General features: G+C 35.9%; 1 protein-coding gene across 1 annotated transcript; it reads left to right on the top strand.

The window, feature by feature from the left end:
* The first annotated feature begins 10,258 nt into the window (after positions 1-10,258).
* Positions 10,259-21,182, top strand: LOC115623844 (serine/threonine-protein phosphatase 2A regulatory subunit B'' subunit alpha). Its single transcript, XM_030518385.1, has 8 exons — positions 10,259-11,770; positions 11,847-11,980; positions 17,032-17,123; positions 17,194-17,427; positions 17,961-18,231; positions 19,014-19,463; positions 20,765-20,923; positions 20,987-21,182. Exons 1-8 carry the CDS (start codon positions 10,393-10,395, stop codon positions 21,050-21,052), a joined length of 2,784 nt encoding a protein of 927 aa, XP_030374245.1. The 5' UTR covers positions 10,259-10,392; the 3' UTR covers positions 21,053-21,182.
* The last annotated feature ends 37 nt before the right edge of the window (positions 21,183-21,219 follow it).

Below are 21,219 nucleotides of genomic sequence, written 5' to 3'. Positions count from 1 at the left end.
ACACTTCAATTGTTTGCACATCAGTGCGACGGAAGAGTACAAAAAATTAATGTATTCGTATATGCATGAGTAATTGTCGCAAACAGTGTTCTACTATATATGTGTCCGTCTCTCTGTCTGGCTGTCGTATTAGCTGTTTATGTCACGCTTTCAACACGTCACTCGCCACATACGCATTTGCATGCTTAAAATGGGTCAAATATTTATGTACCTTTAAGTATAGTATATATTATATATATCTATGTCTGCATATAGAGCTAATCTTTACGCTCACGCGCCACCACGCTCGACCAGCCAGCTCGGGCTCGAGCTAATGGCCCATCCAACCATATAAGGCTGATCTCCAAATAATAAATAATGCAGAGCAACGAGCAAACAAACGACTGTCAGTTGATGTGACAATCAACATGTGTAAAGGTTAAGATCTTTTGGTTAAAATCAATTACCGCAAAAAATGACAGCAGCAGCAACAACAACACAAACACACATATGTACTTACATATATACAGCATGTTGCAAAAAAAAAACCGAATACAAAATTTTGTTAAGCAAGTAAACAAATGCGCAAACGCAAAACCGGAAGCTGCACTCCGTTCGCCACACAGTAGCAACATTTGCGGTTGCCATTTCTATGTACAAGTACATATGTAAGTGTGTATATACTCGGTGTATGTATGTATGTATGCTTGTTAGATTTAACAACAAACAGGTAAATAGCAAAGATGCCACAAATAATTTATGTGACAGCCAGACAGATACAAAAAGTTCGTTTTTCTTCGACAAATAAACAATAGCGCCCACCTGCAAAATATACTAATATAAACAACAATATACTATACAACACATTTAGTATATAGACAAGTTCAACAATAACAACAACTACAATACACATATGTACAAACAATGCAGCAAACATCATCATGAGAGAAAAAAACGCGACAAAAATAGTTTTTTAGCTAAGCGAAATAAATGTTTCAAGTTTTTTGTTGATTCTAAAATTCCATTTTGTTGGGCTGTACGAATTATGTATATTAACTAATGCGAAGCTTAAATACACTTACCATTTTTAATCAAATATTGAATGAACTGTGTTACTTTAAAAAAACAAACAAACAACCACCAGATTCACTATAATTCTCAAAAAATTTCTGTACCTTCAAGATTTATTGATTCCCATATAAAGTAATACATATATCTAAAAGTGTCATTAAACTGTAAAAATAACAAGTTATTAAAAAGTAATAAAATTAACCTTATTATTTAACAATCCTTTTATATTCAACAACTCTTAACTCATTATCATTTTCTTTAGCAATTTTTTGTTTTGAGTAATATTAATTTTGAATAACAGAAATATTAATATTACATTAAGAAATATGCATATTTAATACGTAACCGGAAATATTAGGCATTAAAACTAGAAGACTAATCAGAAAACAAATTAGAATTGTAAATATACCTATCAAAACATGGTAAAAATATCATACATTATTTGAAAATACTTTTATGATCTTTAAACACTAATTTTAATTCTAGTTCTAATTGAGTATTAAAAGGTTATTAGAATCCCAATAATACACTTGTGTATCAATTTTATTAAATTGAAAATGTATTTTAAATATGTAAATATGTATATTAAATTTTAATATATTTCTTTTAAAAGTTTTTAAAGATTTATTCAATAAAGTTAAGCGAATGAATGTAAGCCCTAACGAATACGATTTATTAACATTCTCTGTTAAAGCCCATTCATGAATGAATGAATATTAAAATGCTAAGTACTACGATTTATTAACATTCTCTGTTAATAGGTGAGGGTATGTGATCAGCAAACACCTATCATTTGATTTTTGTTGAATGGCAATGGGTTGATGGCGTCGATGTCGACGTCAACTGCATGTGTGGGTACACGACGTCGGCAGCGGCGTCGGCAAGTGTCGTGGTCGTGTCTGCTATTGCGTTTGGCACTTGGCGGTCGGTTCTGCGTCTGCTTGTGCGTGTATTTGTGTGTGTGTGTGCGCGTGTGTGTGCGTGTGGGGGGTATGTGTAAGTGAGCGAGAAGCTGGAGCTGAGTAAATGGCGCTCAAATAACGCCAAAGTAATGGCGATGGCGTGACGAGCGAGACATTTTAAACGTGCGATCGTACGAATGCGAGTGCGAGTGTGTGGGTGCAAGAGCTGATGAGTGTCATTACCCTGTAGTACTGAAAAAGACAACTGTAGTTGGCGAAAACTAGTGGTCTACTAAAGGGATTGTAATTTATTGACCAAGTGACTGGTGACAGTGTCTTCCAAACATCGACTTAAAAGAGATTGCAATTTGGGGGACGATAAGTAAGCGGATATAAGCAATTGTCTATAATTTAATATTTCTGAAAAATTATAAAGGTAAAAATAATTAAAACATTAAATCACCATAGTTGCTTAGATCGTCTTAAAATGTTGTGCAAACAATTTTCATGTCTTGGGTTCGACAGTACAGCGAAATTTAAAGTAAAAATATTTTTAAAAAAGTAAACATGTAAAACTAAAAGAAAGAACTTTTTTCCTTTTGGCACGACGAAATTTAATGACAATGAATGTATTGTTTGGTGGCGCTTAGGGTCTGATGTATAAAAATTATAATTATACACCATACCGTGGACTCGAAAATAATAAAAATAACAAAGAAAATGAAGAAAACATAAGGAAATTTATAAATAATAGAGAAAATTCAAATAATTATAGGGCCATATCGTGGACTCAAATGTAATAAAATAATAAAGAAAATAAAGAAAACATGAGGTAATTAATAAGTAAAGCAAATAAGTAAAGGGACGTATTTTTGATCGATCGGATTGCTAACGAACGCTTGCAAACAAAATTTGTTGTTCCACTTATGGAGGGACTGTCGCCCGTTACTGCAGGGCAGCGTTGCAGCATTGCAGCAACAACAAAATAACATGAGTGGTGGCAGCAGCAACAGCTGAGAGTGAGATCATTTCTGCTGCTCACTCACACTAACAACACACACAGGCACACATAGCCTCTCACTCACAGCAAGTGATGTTATTTTCAGCTGTCAGAACAAGCGCGCACGGCAAAATTTACAGTAACAACACGAAGCTGAGCGGCAGCGGCCCGCGTGCAATGCGCTCGGTTCTTTCTTTCCTTCAAATTCGATGTATTTTCGTTTTCGCTCTTCTATGTGGTAGTACGAGCTGTTCTTGTTGTTGTACGTAAATTTAGCCGTGTGCCTGTGTATGTTGTATTTTTATTTTTTTAATTTTTCCCGAGTTTGATGTGCGCGCCCAGTTTTCCAAAAGATTTTCCAACGCGAGCAACTGCAGCCGCATGCTGTTATTCGGTATTTGTTCTCAAGCCAAGTGCCCGCAGAAATGCGCTAATCAAATAATAGAAAAACGTGTCAAAGCTCGCTAACAGTATACTTGTACATACATACATATGTACATAGTATATTTTATGCATACATAAATGAAGTGCAAATTTTTTTGTTAACCTCTGTCCAAAATTAATGACGACAGCCTTTCAAAAGAATAATAATAATAATAATGAACCGAAGCGGACCGGACGGTACCGGGCGTAGATACAAGCAATTAAATCATTAATAAAAACAGACAAGACATCAAGATACTCATGCGAAAGTATCTGTGGGATGCATACTATGTACGTAAAGTGCAATACAATTACAAATGCGGATACAAATGTGTGGCAAGCGGGGCGATCGCAAAACTACTTCGAAATTTTATTTTCGAATAAATAGTACAAAGTTGAAGCAGCAGCGGCGGCACACGTAAAACGGCAAATAGTACAAAACCCCAACGATAACAACAACAACAGCAACAACAACAAACCCCAACCCCATATAGCAACAACACTAGCTGCGTCGGCATTAATTCTTTCCTCTTTTTTCCTACGCGTGGCACAGTGGGTGGGAGTCTTGCAGTTGGGTCGCAATAATGAAATTATTCAATTCATTTCATTTGCTCAATTGATTAAGTAATTTGATTAGAAATTCTACAGAGAGGCGCAATTAAAACTGATATGTTGCGGAAATCAAACAATCATCATCTATGGGCATGCATACTAATGGCTCTTTAATGGCTCTTTCTATTTTGGCAATAAAAGAGCAACATAATTTGATAATTTCATAAATTCCTTCGAGCTTCCATTGCAAATATAGTATATAAAAAATTATGGTTACTTTAAATTGTTAGATCCCATTTATTTTCTAGTTTCTTTTCGAGATTTGTAGTTTATTAGAGGAGTACAACTAATTCATCATATTGTAGTTTTTATTATTATAAACATTATGTTATAATATTGCTTAGAATTGTTTTTATTTGTGCTGTAGATTGGAATATTTTCGTGTATTTAATTTGTTTGTTTTTAATTAGTTTCAATATGTTTATCAATTTCGTTCAAGGTTTTATACCTTTATGTAACATTTTGAAATGTAATAAATTTTTGGATTTGTGTTGTAGAACTGAGTCATATTCAAATATTATATCAATACAATATACACCGTACATACTTTAATAGCGATTATGCAAAACTAGCTCAAAAGTTTTTAAATTATAATTGCTTTAAATTCAAGTTAAATGAAAACTATAAAGAATAGTCTTATATTAGAAAACTCTTACAAAATTCTTTTTTCCAAATAATATTATCCTCCTATTTTAATCTGTTATTTAAACGCTTACAGCATAACAAATATAACATTACAATACTAATTATTTAAAGTGTTTGTAATCTGTAATGTTTAAATGAAAATAAAGCAGATATAAATATTATTAATTTAATCAGTAGGATCAGGTTTTTAAATAGCTGTTTTTATAGCCTGTACCAAAGGGTGAAAGGCTATACTAGTTTTAGATTCCACCATAGATAGTAAACAATTTTGGATAATAAATATTAAATTAAATATTAGAATATTAAGATCTCACTCTAGGTCTATTAGAATATAAAAAAAGAGAGAAGTACTCGCATATTTTAATTTTATATGCGAGCAAAACGCAAATTACAAAATTGGATTTGAAAAATTACGTTTCTGGCATATCTCTCATAAGTGCGGGGACTTTCCTTTTCCTGTGCCAGGATATGTTGCATGCTTTTCAACCACTGTCCACCGTGTGCGCGCTTTTACGTATGCTTCTGGGTATATACATATAAATACATACATATATAATTGTGTGTGCGTCTCTGGGCGCTTCAGCATTTCGGCGTCTGAAATAAACGAAATAGGAAATTTTGGTATTTTATATTATAAATAGAATTCGCCATACGGAGAGAAGTTAAGAAGCAGACGGAAAATGTGAAAAGTGAATGAAACGCATGAAATTGTACAATCAAATCAAATGTAAAGCAGTGGAAAAAATGTGAAAAACACAAATAATTATGTTGGCAAACATCTAAAGAAATTAAATTGTTGAAATGTATCAAACCATATGTATCGACTCATCTGTCCATCACTAACAAAGTTAGTCTCTCTAAGAATGTAGATCGAAGCAGACGCATTCGCTGCAGCTATATTGTATCACACACAACACATCATATATTCATACATATCAATAAACATCAAACTTATTACATTAAAAACAACAACAGGTTATGGGCCCAGCACGCTTCCACTGCGCTCATATACCTTAGTGAAACCTAATAAATAAAAGTTTTGGTGATGCCGAATTCATTGTGAAATAATCAATGCAATAGACGCATAATTGTATGTAAATGTGTGTATGTGGTAGACGTACATACGTACATGTGTATGTGCAAAAATCTTGTGTGTATTGGTGACTGACGCCAACAAAGTGGTCGTTTAAATTTGAAATCCACAAATCAGTGTTAAGCACATAAAGCGTGTGAAAAATCAAAGTGTTGAAAAAGTACACGGTGAAACTATCGAATAATCGATCAACGAAAACACGAAACGTAAACAAACGCAAAAAAAAAAAAAAAGTAAGAAGAAGTGTGTTAGAAAAACAAAAGTACAGTATTAATCGCTGAAAAAGTGCGACAATATGAGTTATGCAAATATTAAAATTGATCCCCTCGGAAGGGACAATTATGATACCTGGAAAATACAGATACAAGCGTTATTAATAAAAAACGATGTTTGGAAATATGTAAGTGGCCAGAACGTGCTGCCAACTAATAGTTCTGCTGAAAAAGTTGCAGAATGGGAATTGAATGATTCTAAAGCAAAATCCGACTTAATTTTGTCAATCTCTACGACAGAATTGAGACAAGTGAAAAACTGTGAGACATCCAAGGAATTATGGGACAAATTAAAAAGTGTATACCAATCAAAAGGTCCCGCGCGCAAAGCTCATTTGCTGAAATCGCTTATTTTGTTGAAAATGCAAAATGGTGGGGACATGCATACCCATTTGCAAAATTTCTTTGACACGGTAGACAAAATTCGCGAAATGGACATGGAAATCATGGATGATCTTGTAACAATATTACTATTGTATAGTGTGCCAGACGAATACGAACAGTTTAGAGTCGCGATCGAAACGCAAGACAAACTACCCGATCCGGAATCGTTAAAAACGAAAATGCTCGAAGAATACGAAGCGCGAAAACGCAACAATGTCGAGTCCAGTGACGCATTGTTTGCACGAAAAAGTTATATTAAAGTGAAAAGTAGCAAACCTACTGAAAAGTTTAAATTAGCTTGCTACAATTGTGGAAAAATAGGCCATAAAGCCAGAGAATGCCGATCGAGGCCGAAAAATCAATTCGAAAACAATAACAAAAACAAAGAAAAGCGTGAAAGACCTGAAAACGCAAGTAATACCGCTATTGCTTTTCAAATATGTGGTGAAAAAGGAATGTGGTGTCTAGACTCTGGAGCCACATCGCACATGTGTTCTCAAAAGGACAAATTTCAAAATATTGTCAGAAATAGTGAAAACCAAAAACTGAAGCTCGCAAATAACATGTCTGCTAAAATAGCAGGGTGCGGAGAAGTTTTATTAGAGACCTCAAAAAGAACTGCAAGTTTGGGGGAAACGTTATATGTACCAGACTTAAGATCAAATTTAATGTCTGTTTCTAAGATTACAGATAAAGGCTTCGAGGTCATCTTTCGTCGTAACGGAGCAGTAGTACTAAATCCCAAAACAGGCGAGAAAATAGTCACAGCATTGCGAAAATCAAATCTGTACTACATAAATGAGCCGCCATCGCGCAGCAACGTCGCTCAAGCAACTGAGCAAAAGAAGGATCTTCAAGAATGGCACGAAATACTCGGGCATCTCAACGAGGCCGATTTGAAAGGTATGATCAAAACTGAAAAAGTGGTAGGCATCCAGGCCGATGTCAAACAGAATTTGCAGCAGTGTGAGGTCTGCATTCAGGGGAAGCAAACACAAAATCGCTTTCCGAACTCCGAATCAAAGTCAAATGAACTCCTTGAACTAGTACATTCCGACGTCTGTGGACCAATGCGCACCCAGTCCAATGGTCACTCGAAGTATTTTGTCACATTCATTGACGACAAATCAAAGTGGTGTGAAGTATACTTTGTCAAACAAAAGAACGAAGTATTAAGTAAGTTCACACAATACAAAAGCATGGTCGAGAATAGTACAGGAAAGAAAATCAAAACGTTGCGTACTGATAATGGTAAAGAGTATGTAAACTCTGAATTTTCTCGGCTGCTGAAAGAAGCTGGTATAAAGCATGAATTAACTGTTGAATATACTCCACAGCAAAATGGAGTAGCCGAGCGGAAAAACAGAACTCTAATCGATATGGCGCGCTGCATGTTACTTCAAAGTGGACTTGCAGCAAGTTTCTGGGCTGAAGCGATCATCACGGCGAATCACATCAGAAACCGGTGTCCATCACGAAGTCTAAATGGTGAAATACCCTACACTCTATGGACCGGCAAAAAGGCAAACGTTAACTATTTGCGGAAATTTGGCACAATCGCCTACATGCTAGAAAAGAAACCTGGAAAAGGAAAATTCGAGCCAAAATCAAAACGATGTATTTTTATTGGATACGAAAACCAGTCTAAAGCGTATAGACTATGGAGTCCAGATGAGAGAAAAATCTTCAAGAGCCGAGATGTAAAATTTACAGATCATTTTGAAGGAAATTCCGAATATGACGAATTCATCGACGCAAAGCAGCTTATCACGGGAAACCATGAAATAGTGGTCGAAATCTTAAATAAACCAACCAATGCCGTGAATATGAAAAATGAAGTTGAAGATGCGAAGGATCATGGAATCATAAGTACCCCAGTCACCACCAAGCCGAAAAGGGGAAGACCACCCAAGCCAAGGCGTATAATTGAAGAAGCAGAAACACGTAACACCTCTAAACAAAAAGGCCACGTTGAAGAGACGGACCCGCAAACCGCTGAAGAAGCACTCGCTCGTCCCGAAGGTGAAGAATGGAAAGCAGCCTTACTAGAAGAATACCAGGCACTGAAGAAAAATAACACGTGGGAGTTGGTAGATCGTCCGCCCAACACCAAGGTCATCGAAACGAAATGGGTATTACGAACCAAACGAAATGCGGATGGATCAATCCAGAGACGAAAGGCAAGACTCGTCGCTAAAGGTTTTGCACAAACACCAGGTGTAAATTATACAGAAACATTTGCTCCTGTTGCACGAATGAGCTCCATACGTATGCTCATGGCATTATCCGTTGAATTGGAAATGGAAATTCAACAACTCGATTTCGTAAGCGCATATCTAAATGGTGAAATTACCGAAGACATCTATGTGGAAATACCTGAAGAACTAAAGCATATTCTCAGTGGTCACGAACAAGAGGCCTACAAGTCAGACAAAGTGTGCAAAATTCAAAAGGCACTTTACGGTCTAAAGCAATCAGGACGTCAATGGTACAAGAAGCTCGACGAGAAGCTGCAAGAGCTTGGTTTGGAACCTTGCAGCGCAGACCCTTGTGTATACACCAAGCGAAGTGAGAATATACTTACAGTTGTTCTTATATATGTTGATGACCTCATGGTAGCATCAAACAACAAAGAAGCAACCGACGACCTTAAGAAGGAACTTGCAAAAACCTTCGACATGAAAGATATGGGACCCCTAAGATACTGTTTAGGCATCGAATTCGAGCAGAACGCAGAAACAAACCAGATAAAGATTCACCAACGAAAGTACACAAATGAAGTCGTCAATCGATTCCACATGCAAGATGCGAAAGCCATATCCACCCCAATGTTACCAGGTGAAAAATTATCAAAAACAATGTCACCAAGTACACCGGCAGAAGAAGCGAATATGAAGAACGTCCCATATCAAAGTCTTATAGGCTCGCTAATGTATCTAGCAGTTTGCACTCGTCCAGACATAGCCCACGCAGTAAGCGTATTAAGTCAGTATAACTCATGCTTTGGCCGAAAGCACTGGGAAGCAGCGAAAAGAGTCCTCAGATATCTCAAAGGCACCGCAGAAGAAGGACTCATTTTCAAAAGAACAGGCAAGGACCTATTCGGCTACACCGACGCCGATTGGGGTTCAAATGTCGACGACCGAAAATCGTACACAGGTTACGCTTTCATGTATGCTAACGCAGCCGTCAGTTGGGAATCCCGTAAACAACGCACAGTTTCATTATCCACAACCGAAGCTGAGTACATGGCGATTTCCGACGCAGCAAAAGAAGCAATTCATCTGAAATTGTTCATAGAAGAAGTTTTGGGCAAGAAAGGCGCTATCGTTATCTTCAACGACAACCAGGGTGCCGGCGAACTTACTAGAAATCCTGTATTTCACAGCCGAACGAAGCACATTGATATCCGTCACCATTTTATTCGAGAGCTAGTGGAGAAAGACGAAATCATCATCGAATACATCCCCACAGAAGAGATGCGAGCCGACGCCTTAACTAAAAACCTAACGAGAAAGAAGCACATCGAATGCATGATGGGTTTGGGTATACGTTAAGTATATAAAATTTTGAATTACTAACAAAATGTTAAATGAAATTCTTGAACATATGATTTGAGGGGAAGTGTTGAAATGTATCAAACCATATGTATCGACTCATCTGTCCATCACTAACAAAGTTAGTCTCTCTAAGAATGTAGATCGAAGCAGACGCATTCGCTGCAGCTATATTGTATCACACACAACACATCATATATTCATACATATCAATAAACATCAAACTTATTACATTAAAAACAACAACATAAATGAAATTGAATTAAGTTTGAAACACACACAATAAATAAAATCCAATGAAACGAAATGTGAATTTCGAAAATTCGAAATTTTTGTGCGTGAAAAGGAAAATTGTTAACGTGTTTAACATTGCGGACTGAAGGCAATAAATAAAGGCAAAAACAGCAAGAAAAACGAGAAACATATTTAACGTGTTCGCTGCACTGTTTTCAAAATGCAAGCGGCAACAACAACAACGACAACAACAAAAACAAAAAAGTTAAGCACCAATAGCAGTGGCAACATGGTCAGCTCTGTGGCAGTGACGAGTGCAACAAAAACAACGACAACAAACACACGCAAAGCAGCATCAGCAACAGCAGCAACAACAGGCAGCCCCAAATCCCCAAGGACTGCAGCGACCTCTCCAACGTCCACATCCAGCGATGCCAACGCCGAAATTGCCGAGCTCTCCAAGAAAATTAATGAGCATGCCGATGCCATCTATCACACATGGAAGACCCATCGCCTAGAACCGGCGCAACTGCTCGAGATGTGCACAAATGCGGCGACTGTTGGCGACTTTTCCGATGTTGCTGCGGTTTCGGCCGCTTCCGCTGACAGCAGCAGCACAGAAGACTTGAAGAAGTTGGTCAATAGCTTTGTGATCAAGGACAAAGAACAAAGAGGCAAAAATAGTGTGAAAAAGTCGCCGGCGAGCAATGCGGAAGTAATAGCGACAGCTCAAGCTAATGGCAAGCCAAAGAAGACCTCATTATCGTCGGCAACGCTGCAAAAGTCAGGCTCCCCCTCATTAACAGCCGGCAGCGGCAACAAATCATCGACTGCAACTGTTAAGGCTGCAACAGGAGCAAAGTTTACAACAGAGCCGCTGCAATCACCGAAAAAAGTAGCAGCTGCATCCGCAACTAAGGTAACAGATTTAGCTTTAGAGCAGACGCAAAATTTGCTCAAAATCAGCGAATTGCTGCAGCAAAAACAAAAAGAGCCAACGACTGTTACAAGCATTGCGAAAAAACGTCAACAGAGCAGCAATGGTGTAGCCAAACAGCTAACAGAAAATGTTGCGACTGCAAACAGCACTGTTGCCAACAAATTAACAGAGCAACAACAGCAACAGCAATCTACGAAGCCTGCGCAGAAAGTAACAACAAAAGGAAATAATGCAATAATTCAGAATAATGCGCAAGTGCCGAGTAATGTAGACGTTGTGGATGCGCAGCCGTTGACTGATAAAAATAAAAATAGTGAAGCTCTGGTCATGAGTCGCAGCACAACAAAGGCAACAGCATCAGTTAGTAAATTAGTAAAGAGTACCAAAGAAAGTGGCAGCACTGAACAGAAGCCGGCGACTAAGGAGAAGCCTGCCGTGGCACGCAGAGCGAGCAATCGCAATAGCAGCAATAGCAACAGTACTACCCCCACTGATAACACCAACATTAGCAACATGGCTGCCAGCAGCTTAGCAACATCCATGGATGCGTCGCCAGCGACGTCAGCAACATCGGCGAACACAACGATGCCAACATTGAATAAAGTCAAACCAACAAGCGGCAGCCGTGCAGCTCTCACCAATGGCCAGGATAAGAATTGTAATTGTTGAATGAAAAAATATATGAAAATTTCAGTGAAAACTCATAAGTGTGTTCCCCCCCTCTTACCTTCTAGTGGGTCGTCCGATATTGACGCGCGGTTCTGTGGCTGAGCGCGTGCTTATGTTTGAAAAGTGTCCGGATGTTCGCAACTCGTTTTTGAATATCAAACGGCCCGAAGTGGACACACCGCCCAAAAGTTTACTTAAGGTAGGTGTTGAAAAAATTAAATATTAACAACAAAAATACAAGATTTTTGATCGACTTTTAAGTGAAATGTGTTAGATAACAATTGAAATTGCAAATTTATATATATGTACATATATATATATATGTATATAATATGTATATATGTGTGTGTGTATTGTGCAAATCGGCACAACAATATCAGCAACAACAATGGCATGTGCTTTAGTCGCCATCGCTCGTTATCGCTGCAACAACAACAGCATTAGCAGCAACAGCAGCAGCAACATCATTGATTGATTTAAGGTTACGCCAAAACGCCACGTTTATTTCGTTTGCCAAACGATCACACACACTCACACACACACACACAGAGATTCTCTCATACATACATACAATATTTACATACTTAGATACAATTGCCAAGTGGCAAAGTATTGGGCAGCAATTGCATTAGGGATACCCAAAAAATGCCGGCTGGCAAGAGATTAAATAAACAACACCTGATGGCAGAATGATACCCAAAAATCAAGAATTGGAACAGTTCAGTATTAACCTTGACTAACCCAATTATTGACCGACGCACACAGGCACATGCAACAAAACATCCGTACACCTCTTGGTATCATTTTCGTTTGTGACATATGCCTGCTGTCATATTTGAGAAAACTGAGAGACATTCATTAAATTTTGAAAAATTGAAACTGAACTACTTAAAAATTTGTTTGTTTTCTTGCAAAGAATTTTTGGCATCTATTGTTGAAATTTTTTAGAATTAGGTCAATGTCCGAAAACTGATTGAATTTATGTAGGCTGAAAGGGTTCCCCTTTAACACAGTTGTATTTTATGTTTAAACTCCGAGTCTTCTGATAAACTCTCAACCTTTCGGACTTACTTGCACAATAGTTTTGTTTATGAATTTTGTAGAATTTAAGTATATATTTCCGAATCACATGTAATAGGAGATTTAAAGTGAACCTTTGCCACTTTTATGAATTTTAAGTAGTTCAGAGATGCCTAAAAAATTGTTGTTAAAAATATTCGTTAGAGTAGAACAATGGAATGAGACTTGTAATGAATATTTGGACAACGGACTTCCAAAATGAAAACCAAGCGAAGAGATGCTTACATTAGCTATTAGAATTTAAACGTACAACATTTAGTGAAAGAAGCCCTTAATAGCGAAACTTTTCACATTTGCTCCAAATTACAAATGAAACTTATTGAATTACAAACATTGAAGTTCCTAAAAATAACTGATAGGGACCGTTGAAGCAATATGTGTTTATGAAATTTAATAGATCTTTGATTCACTAATTTAATCAAATTAAATAAATTATTAAAATAATGTCCATTGATGAAAAGTAGTTTTTTAAAAAGCTGCATTTTAAAAAGGATTTTAAAATTAATTATCATTTGTTTTAAAGTTATTTAGTTTTTAAGGACAAATTTTTAACATACTAAATTTTATTATTAACTTTTACAAACAAAATGAAACATCTGTTGGCTGGGGAGAGGAACATAACTTTATAAATTAATATTTTCACATAAGTGTTTTTTAAGAAGATTACTAAATAAATTCTCGCTAAATGAAAATGTATGGCACAGAAAAAAAATCTGTTTTTATCTTCTAAAAACTTTCTATAATAGATTTTTTATAGAGCTATTAAGCTTGCTCAACAACAAACGGTTTTTGCGTATTTAGCACAAATTCTTTGTAATAAGTGTGTAGTGTTTAGTTTTGTATAGGATTTGATTGATAAAGACCCCCGTTCTGACTGCCCCTATGGCCACTTATATGCATAAACAAACTAACCAAACAAATCAAGCATTTACGATCAGCACGATCGTGCAAAACACCAACAGCAGCAAGTACAGAAAGCCAACAAAAATATAAATATATACGTACTATATATATACTTGTACATATGTGTAATCACCCTAACTACAATACAAGTAAAAGGCACTCTATGTGTATATAGGTAATTGTTAATTTGAGCAAAGCAAGCTGCACATATAATTGCTGAGCGCATTATACTTTTTGCTGCTATTTGCTATTGTTTAATTATTTAATTACACGTTGATTTGTTCTCCGTACAACATTTTTGTTATGCATTAGGCACGTTTGTATGTATGAGTGTATCTCCCCGAAAAAAAAACACATTTTAAATATTGTCGATGCTTTCATATATTAATGATGATGATGTCCAATATAATATGAAATTTCTGACGCTTACAAGTATGACATAACACATCTGATGACTTGAACTTGGCGATCTACGAGTAAGTGCAGAAAATGAATTCAATTTGTTTTCTTCCCAGCTCCATGGCTGATTGGGTTTTGCGAGTAGTTCTAAATCAATACATTCCTCAAAATACTTCACAGCTGCTATATTTGCTGTTATTTATATTAACTTTTAGCATACTTAATTGAGTTTTTGTTTGTTCTACACATATTTTCTACGAGCTCCTCAACTAGGCGTATACGCAATATTTTTGCTATCGACACACACAACGTATACGTAATGTGTGTACACAGACATGCCATTATTGTTGTAGTTGTATACTGTGCCGGCTCGTTTCACATTATTACGTATAAAGAAGATTAATTTTAATGTCGCCGCTGACAGTTTTAATATCGTGCATAAATTTAAGAACTGGCCATACATCTGAGGTCGCTATGTAAGTTTGAATGCGAACTACGGGTATATTTGGAGATTTTGAGAGTCTTAGAGAGATTTGAAGCTTAAATTATAAATGAGCTGATTTATAAGTCTCCTATCACAGCTCAACCTAAGTGAAATATTTTGTATAAAAGTTGAAAATATATTTATAATTATATAATTAAATTTTCAAATAGCACTTGTACAAAAATCTAATTACTGCACAGAACTATTTAAAGTTTATATTTAAAATCGAATATGCACGCTTATTAACCCTCGGCAATATCAATCAATTCAGAAATAAGTTCAATCAAGTCATTAAATTAATTAATTAATCAAAAATTATTCAACTTTTCACTCCAAACATTTAAGTACCTTTAAGCTCGCATTCGTGACTTGTTGTACGATTGAATAATTGAGGAATGTACACAATTGCAAAAATATATATATAATATTAAAACTGAATACTATTTGCACAAGCTATAAATAATGCAGATCCATCAGATTATAAGTCAAACTATTCGACAGTAGTCTACCAAATTAGAAATTTTCCATTATTTTAAATTGGCCCAAATCTCACTTGTGTATATTTCTTTTCTTTTATATACGAGTACATATGTGAATAATAATGCAAAATGTGTTGCATTAATCCCTAGTCTACAGCTGAAAAAATCAGTATAGGAGTCATTCAAACTATCCTGCGCTGGAGAAATATTTTCTAAACGGCTCTTAGATTCAGGTACTAGACTGGGTGGTGATTTCTTTGCAGCCTCGATATGGGTTTGTAGAGTGGATCTGATGCGTACCTAGTTTGTCGAATGATCTACGTTGAGTCTGAGGCTTTTTATGTTTTTATTGCTCGAATGTTTAGGTGTTTGTGGGAATTTTTGTTGCGAATTTGCTTTAGTATTGATTTTCAGAATTTTAGATTGGGTTCATTCTCTATAGCTGAACGTCAAATTGGGTCCGAATTGGGTTTATGGTTGCATACATATAGACAAAGGGACTATATATTTAAATTTCAGTGGAGAATGTACGTTTTGAGTTTTATATGCACGGGTACTATAAGACTGTAGGTCATAGCACTCCTTAGACCATAGCGAAGGGCAATCGCATATATTAAGTTTTAAAGCAACATGTTTAGTTTCCAGTGGCTTCGAGGCGCCAGTTGGCCAGTCATTCCTCTACAGCCACTCTATTTCCATGAATCGGCCAGCGGGCTTTGCTTAAAATAAAATATACCATTAAATATCAAAAAACCTATTTTTCAACCTACAAGTATATCAGAAACTTTCCAAATATTGTTTATTCTTAGTCCCTTTAATATTCCTTTATATCTTACTTAATGCCTAATGCCACAAGTGAGCTGTCTGTTGGGCTCTACAAAAGGGGAACAACTTACTCTTGGTATGACCACTATTCGCCATCCACTGACTAAAAGCTTTAAGTGAAGGTTGTAGAGTTAATTTGACCTTTGAGGAAAACCCATTCTGATGTTTGTGAGTTTTCATTTGTAGAACAAGTCACAACAATACTTGTAATACACAATCATTTTCAAATGAGCTCTTTAATTCACTTCCAAGAACTCGTCAATACCTTTACATGAAGCAAAAAACACACACAATCCCCTTGCAATCGCATTTCGTTTTCCAAATTTTCAATTTCAATGCATTTTTACACACATTTTTGTTTTGCTTTTCAGTTTTGCGTGCTCAGGGTTTTGTAAAATGTTTACTAACCAGACCCTTGTCTGAAGCACCTTAACATGTACAGATGTATGTATGTATGTATGTACATGTGTACATATAGTATGTATATCAATATTTATATTTCGCTGCCACACATTGCACTTTCGACACGAGCGATGTTTTCTTCTATTTCCCCATTAATATTTACAGACAGGCTGACGAGTAAATTTAAACAAATTTAATTGTGCCTTTCACCTACGTACTATACCTAAATATAGATGCAGAGGAAATATGTTTATTTAATTAGCGCATTTTAGCATAAATTCTAATTTGGGCATTCTGTCTGTCTACCTGGGTGTGCGTGTGTGTTTAAAAGAGGCGTTTGTTATTTTAGGCTATTCATTTGAAATGGGCGTGGCATTTCAGTCCCAGACTCAATGCTGTCGAATTCTTGTGCTACGATTCTTCTTCCATTCCCGCTGCTAATAATTCTAGGAACCATTGTATTCGTAGAATTTTTCAAAAAAAAATAATTTCAAAATTTTATTGAGTGGCAAATATTTTGACTTCAGATGGCATGCGAATTATTTGCGATTTCAATTGTAAACAAAACACGCATAGGTACTATACATAGAATACATATAGTACAAGTATGTAGGCATGTTGATGCGTCGATAAACATTAATTGGCTTTGTTGTTGCTTGTTGCCCCGCTTCCTGACAGGTTAAGTTGCACGCAACGCCGCCACCGCCGCCACAGGAACAGAACTCGCTACAAAAGCAAATACGCAACACAAAGAGCGTTTACATACCCAGGTAGGTGCATCAAGTATTCCCAGAGTCGATCGAGTCCAATAACATATCGAAATAATTTCGTTTCATCCAGATTCTATTTTCCACATGGCAAGCCACAGCCCACCATTGCGATGGAGCGGGTGCTGCGCGGCATACTGTCCGCCTTCGATTCCTTTCCGAACAATCAGGTAACCAAAGACGAGCTGCCGCGCATCCTCAAGCTGTGCGGACTGCCCTTCTACTGGCGCATGCCGGTCATGGTCTTCTGTCAGACAGGCAACACGGGTCTGGTGGAGCGTCAGCGATTCGTGGAGTTCTGGAAACAGTAAGTCCTTCCACTAGAGAGCTTTAAATTTTCCAAAAAGAAGTCTATAATATTTTCTAAAATTAATTTATTAATTAATTTGTAAATTTGTTTATTTATTTTTTTACTAAAATGGAATGTTTTCCATCATTATATTATTTTATTATTATTTTAATTCATATTAATTGAATAGAGTTTGTTGAGCCGATTCGATAAAACGGACATTTCTTTTTCTCTTTTCATTTTTTAAAAACTTCTCTTCTAAATGAAAAATTGTTTTAATGTGTCAGCATTTTTATAAATTAATTGATGCCTTTACATTGTTTTTATATTGATTTCTGATAACTCTAAATGCGTAAATTGTCCTTCAGTGACAGAACCTAACAAAAAAGAAAGTAGTTCTGATAACTGTTCCTTACGTTGGAAATATTTTTTTTCTCAACCCATATTGGATTAGTATATGACAGGATTACTTTTCTGATAGAGCTGATAGATCAGCTCTAAATACCCTTTAAAAAATTACTTCAGTGACGAGTAACTATTCTATTCCACAGAATGAACGTCTATTGCCATGAGGCTGCCTCGCGTTTTGTCTACATTTTGTCGCGGGGTCAACGCTTTCGCAGCTATATTGTGAGCGAGGATCTGGTGCCAATGGTGCAGGACGTGGTCGATACGCATCCGGGACTGGCCTTTCTCAAAGAAGCCACCGAGTTTCATTCCAGATACGTGCACACAGTCATCGCGCGCATCTTTTATTCGGTGAATCGCAGTTGGAGCGGAAGGATAACAATCGCAGAGCTAAAGCGCTCTGATCTGCTGGAGGTAAGCTCTTTTAAAACATTTTCATATTTGAATATAGCAATAAATAGCAGAAAAGTATAGTACACAGTTGGGGCGTAGCTTAAAATCGAACATTAAAAGATTTTAAAACTTGAAGGCCAAATTGGAAACACTCTGAGAACAAATCTAAGTTGCAAAAAATGAATCAATAAACTATGCTTTGTTTCCAAATTAATTGTGGATTGATTGAAATATCCTCAAAGTATCTTCATTGCTGTGGAATTTGAATTGAGAGTTAGATACTTTTACGTGTATGTAATAGATCTGTTTGTTAATATATTATCGATTCTATATAAACAAAGAATCTTTTCTAAGTTTAAATCGTAAACTGATAGCACAAGCTTATGATTTATGAAATATTTGCAAATTCGAAAATGTTGTAGCTGTTTGTTGATGAAACGAAAATTAAATCTGAAACTTTTCGGTGGGTCTGTATCTAAGAACTTTCAAGAAAAAAAGCATTGAAAAGTTTGGATTTTCGGTTGTTGGGGTTTTAAAATTTTGGTTTAATTTAAATTTAAATTAAAACTCAATTTAATACGCTATTATCCCTTTGAGACTCTCGCCAAAAATAACATTTGCCATTTAGCTTATTTATTTGCTTTCAAACCCAATCGATTCGATCAAAAACAAATATAGACATTTTTGTTTTGAAAGTACGACTAAAAATAGCAAGAAATCACGATTTTTTACCAATTTATTTTCTCCAAAAATGGATGACATTGATCTTATGCCAATGATTAAAATATAATTTCTTTTGACAGATGATTAGCTTGCTGGAGGAGGAAGAAGACATCAATCAAATAATGGCCTTCTTCAGTTATGAGCACTTCTATGTGATCTACTGCAAGTTCTGGGAATTGGATAAGGATCACGATTTGCTCATCAATCAGGAGGATTTGGCGAGACATAGTGATCATGCGCTCTCCACCCGCATTGTGGAGCGCATTTTCTCGGGCTGTGTGACACGCACCGATAATAAAAAGGCGCCCGAGGATGAGCCCAAAATGTCGTACACAGATTTCGTTTGGTTTATACTCTCCGAGGAGGATAAACGCACAGCCACGGCCATCGAGTATTGGTTCCGATGCATGGACATCGATGGCGATGGAGCGCTTTCCATGTACGAGCTGGAATATTTCTACGAGGAGCAGCAGCAGCGCATGGAGGGCATTGGCATTGAGTGTTTGCCCTTTGAGGATTGTCTGTGTCAGGTGAGAATTGAGAAAACTGGGAGAGAAACTGATTAAGTTTTCAGGCAATAATGTGTAATAGCTCAATATTTGAGAAATTGATCCCAATAGTACAAGTATATCAATTTCTCAAATATTGAGCTATTATTTAATGCCGCATCAATCAAAAGGCTTATTAGAGTTGCGTCTAATTGCGTGCAATCATAAAATTTTTGAAAAAGTGAAAAAACTAAATATGTTATTTGTTAGGAATAATAGACAGCTATAGAAAGTTACAAATGAAGTTTGTATTAGAAAAAAACCATATCAAATTTGAGAATATTTTCTCTGATCCAAGCTAAAAATTAATAAGTAATTATTGACGAAAATAAAATAAAATTTGTGATTTAAATTTGAGGCGTAAATTAAAAAACATTGCCACTCACAAGACTTCTCAATATATCAAGTCAATCAAATTAAGGCTGTTTAATTCTGAATATAGCAGACAATTGGAAAAATATTTATTTAAACATTTCATTTCCAATGCACACAATATTTTCTATCTACAAAATAATAAAAGCATTATTAGAATTAGAGATATTTCAAATGTTGTCTACATTGTTTTTATCTTTTTAAAAAAAGACCAGCTTAGCAAATTTTCGACAACAAAAATATTGAAAATCCCTTGGATCTACAAAATATTACTTTTGTCTATATGAAGTACAAGTTGGGGATATGGTTTTTGTACTTTTTTTTTGGCCGCCACATAATTAAAGTTTTTCCGCTGCTGAAGCCAATGTCTCTCGACATTAAAAAACGGTTAATTGCAGTTGCTCGAAGGATGGGAACTACAAAGTGTAAAAAAATAATGCTTGTCATATTGATTTGAAAAATTTCCCAGGCACACCCAAGATAAAGCAATTGTATAAAACTCATAATGATTTGCAGTTTTTAGTTAATAACGCAAATTGTTATTTAATGAACAAAATAGACATCCCGACGACATTTTCGAAAAACGCACTCTATATTCAAACACATATTTTAAACTTAATTTTATGAAGTGACACTATTTCGACATGGTAAAGAAGTATTTAATTTTTGAAAAGGCTATAAAAGGATCTATAATCTGTAATCTCCAAATGCCGTGACACAAAATTAATTTTGTGATTTCCAATTTCTATACAAAAGGAAAGTTTTCTATTATTAAGTGTTGGTTACATTTTCCTTAAGGTTTACTCTTCCAATTTATAGTATGTGCAGATTATCTGCCTGTCTGCACACAGTGTATTTCTGTTCAATTTATTTTTGAGTTACTTTAAAACTGAATATGTTATCTGTTGCAGATGCTCGATATGATAAAGCCAGCAAATCGTGATTGCATTACTCTCGGCGATCTGAAGCGCTGTAAAATGACGCACGTCTTCTTCGATACGTTCTTCAATTTAGAGAAATATTTGGATCACGAACAGCGGGATCCATTTGCATCGCAGCGTGATGAATATGTAAGTGGAGGCGAATTAAGGAAGTCTTTTTGGAAATTTGATTAAAATTGTTTCTCGTTATAGACCTCGGACTGGGATCGTTTTGCGGCACAAGAATACGAACTGCTCATTACCGAAGAGAATGATTAGAGCTCGCAATGGAAATTGAATTTTTGTTTGCCAGCGAATTTATACAACAAAGATATTTATTTACTTACAAATTTTTATACAAATTTATACACTACGAGAAAAATGAACGGAAAAAACCCCAAAAAATAAATCAACTTTAGTCCTTATGTGCAATAAATTAAAATATT

Source organism: Scaptodrosophila lebanonensis, unplaced genomic scaffold (assembly GCF_003285725.1).
Source record: "Scaptodrosophila lebanonensis strain 11010-0011.00,11010-0021.00 unplaced genomic scaffold, SlebRS2 tig00000053-arrow-pilon, whole genome shotgun sequence".
NCBI lineage: Eukaryota > Metazoa > Arthropoda > Insecta > Diptera > Drosophilidae > Scaptodrosophila > Scaptodrosophila lebanonensis.
This window is presented reverse-complemented; position numbering and strand designations above follow the sequence as displayed.

Excerpts from the sequence above, each read along its gene's own strand:
- LOC115623844 (XM_030518385.1), top strand. The coding sequence starts at position 10,393 with ATGCAAGCGGCAACAACAACAACGACAACAACAAAAACAAAAAAGTTA. Across the intron at positions 19,464-20,764 it reads TTGAGGATTGTCTGTGTCAG|ATGCTCGATATGATAAAGCC; the intron begins GTGAGAATTGAG and ends TATCTGTTGCAG. Across the intron at positions 20,924-20,986 it reads CATCGCAGCGTGATGAATAT|ACCTCGGACTGGGATCGTTT; the intron begins GTAAGTGGAGGC and ends TTCTCGTTATAG.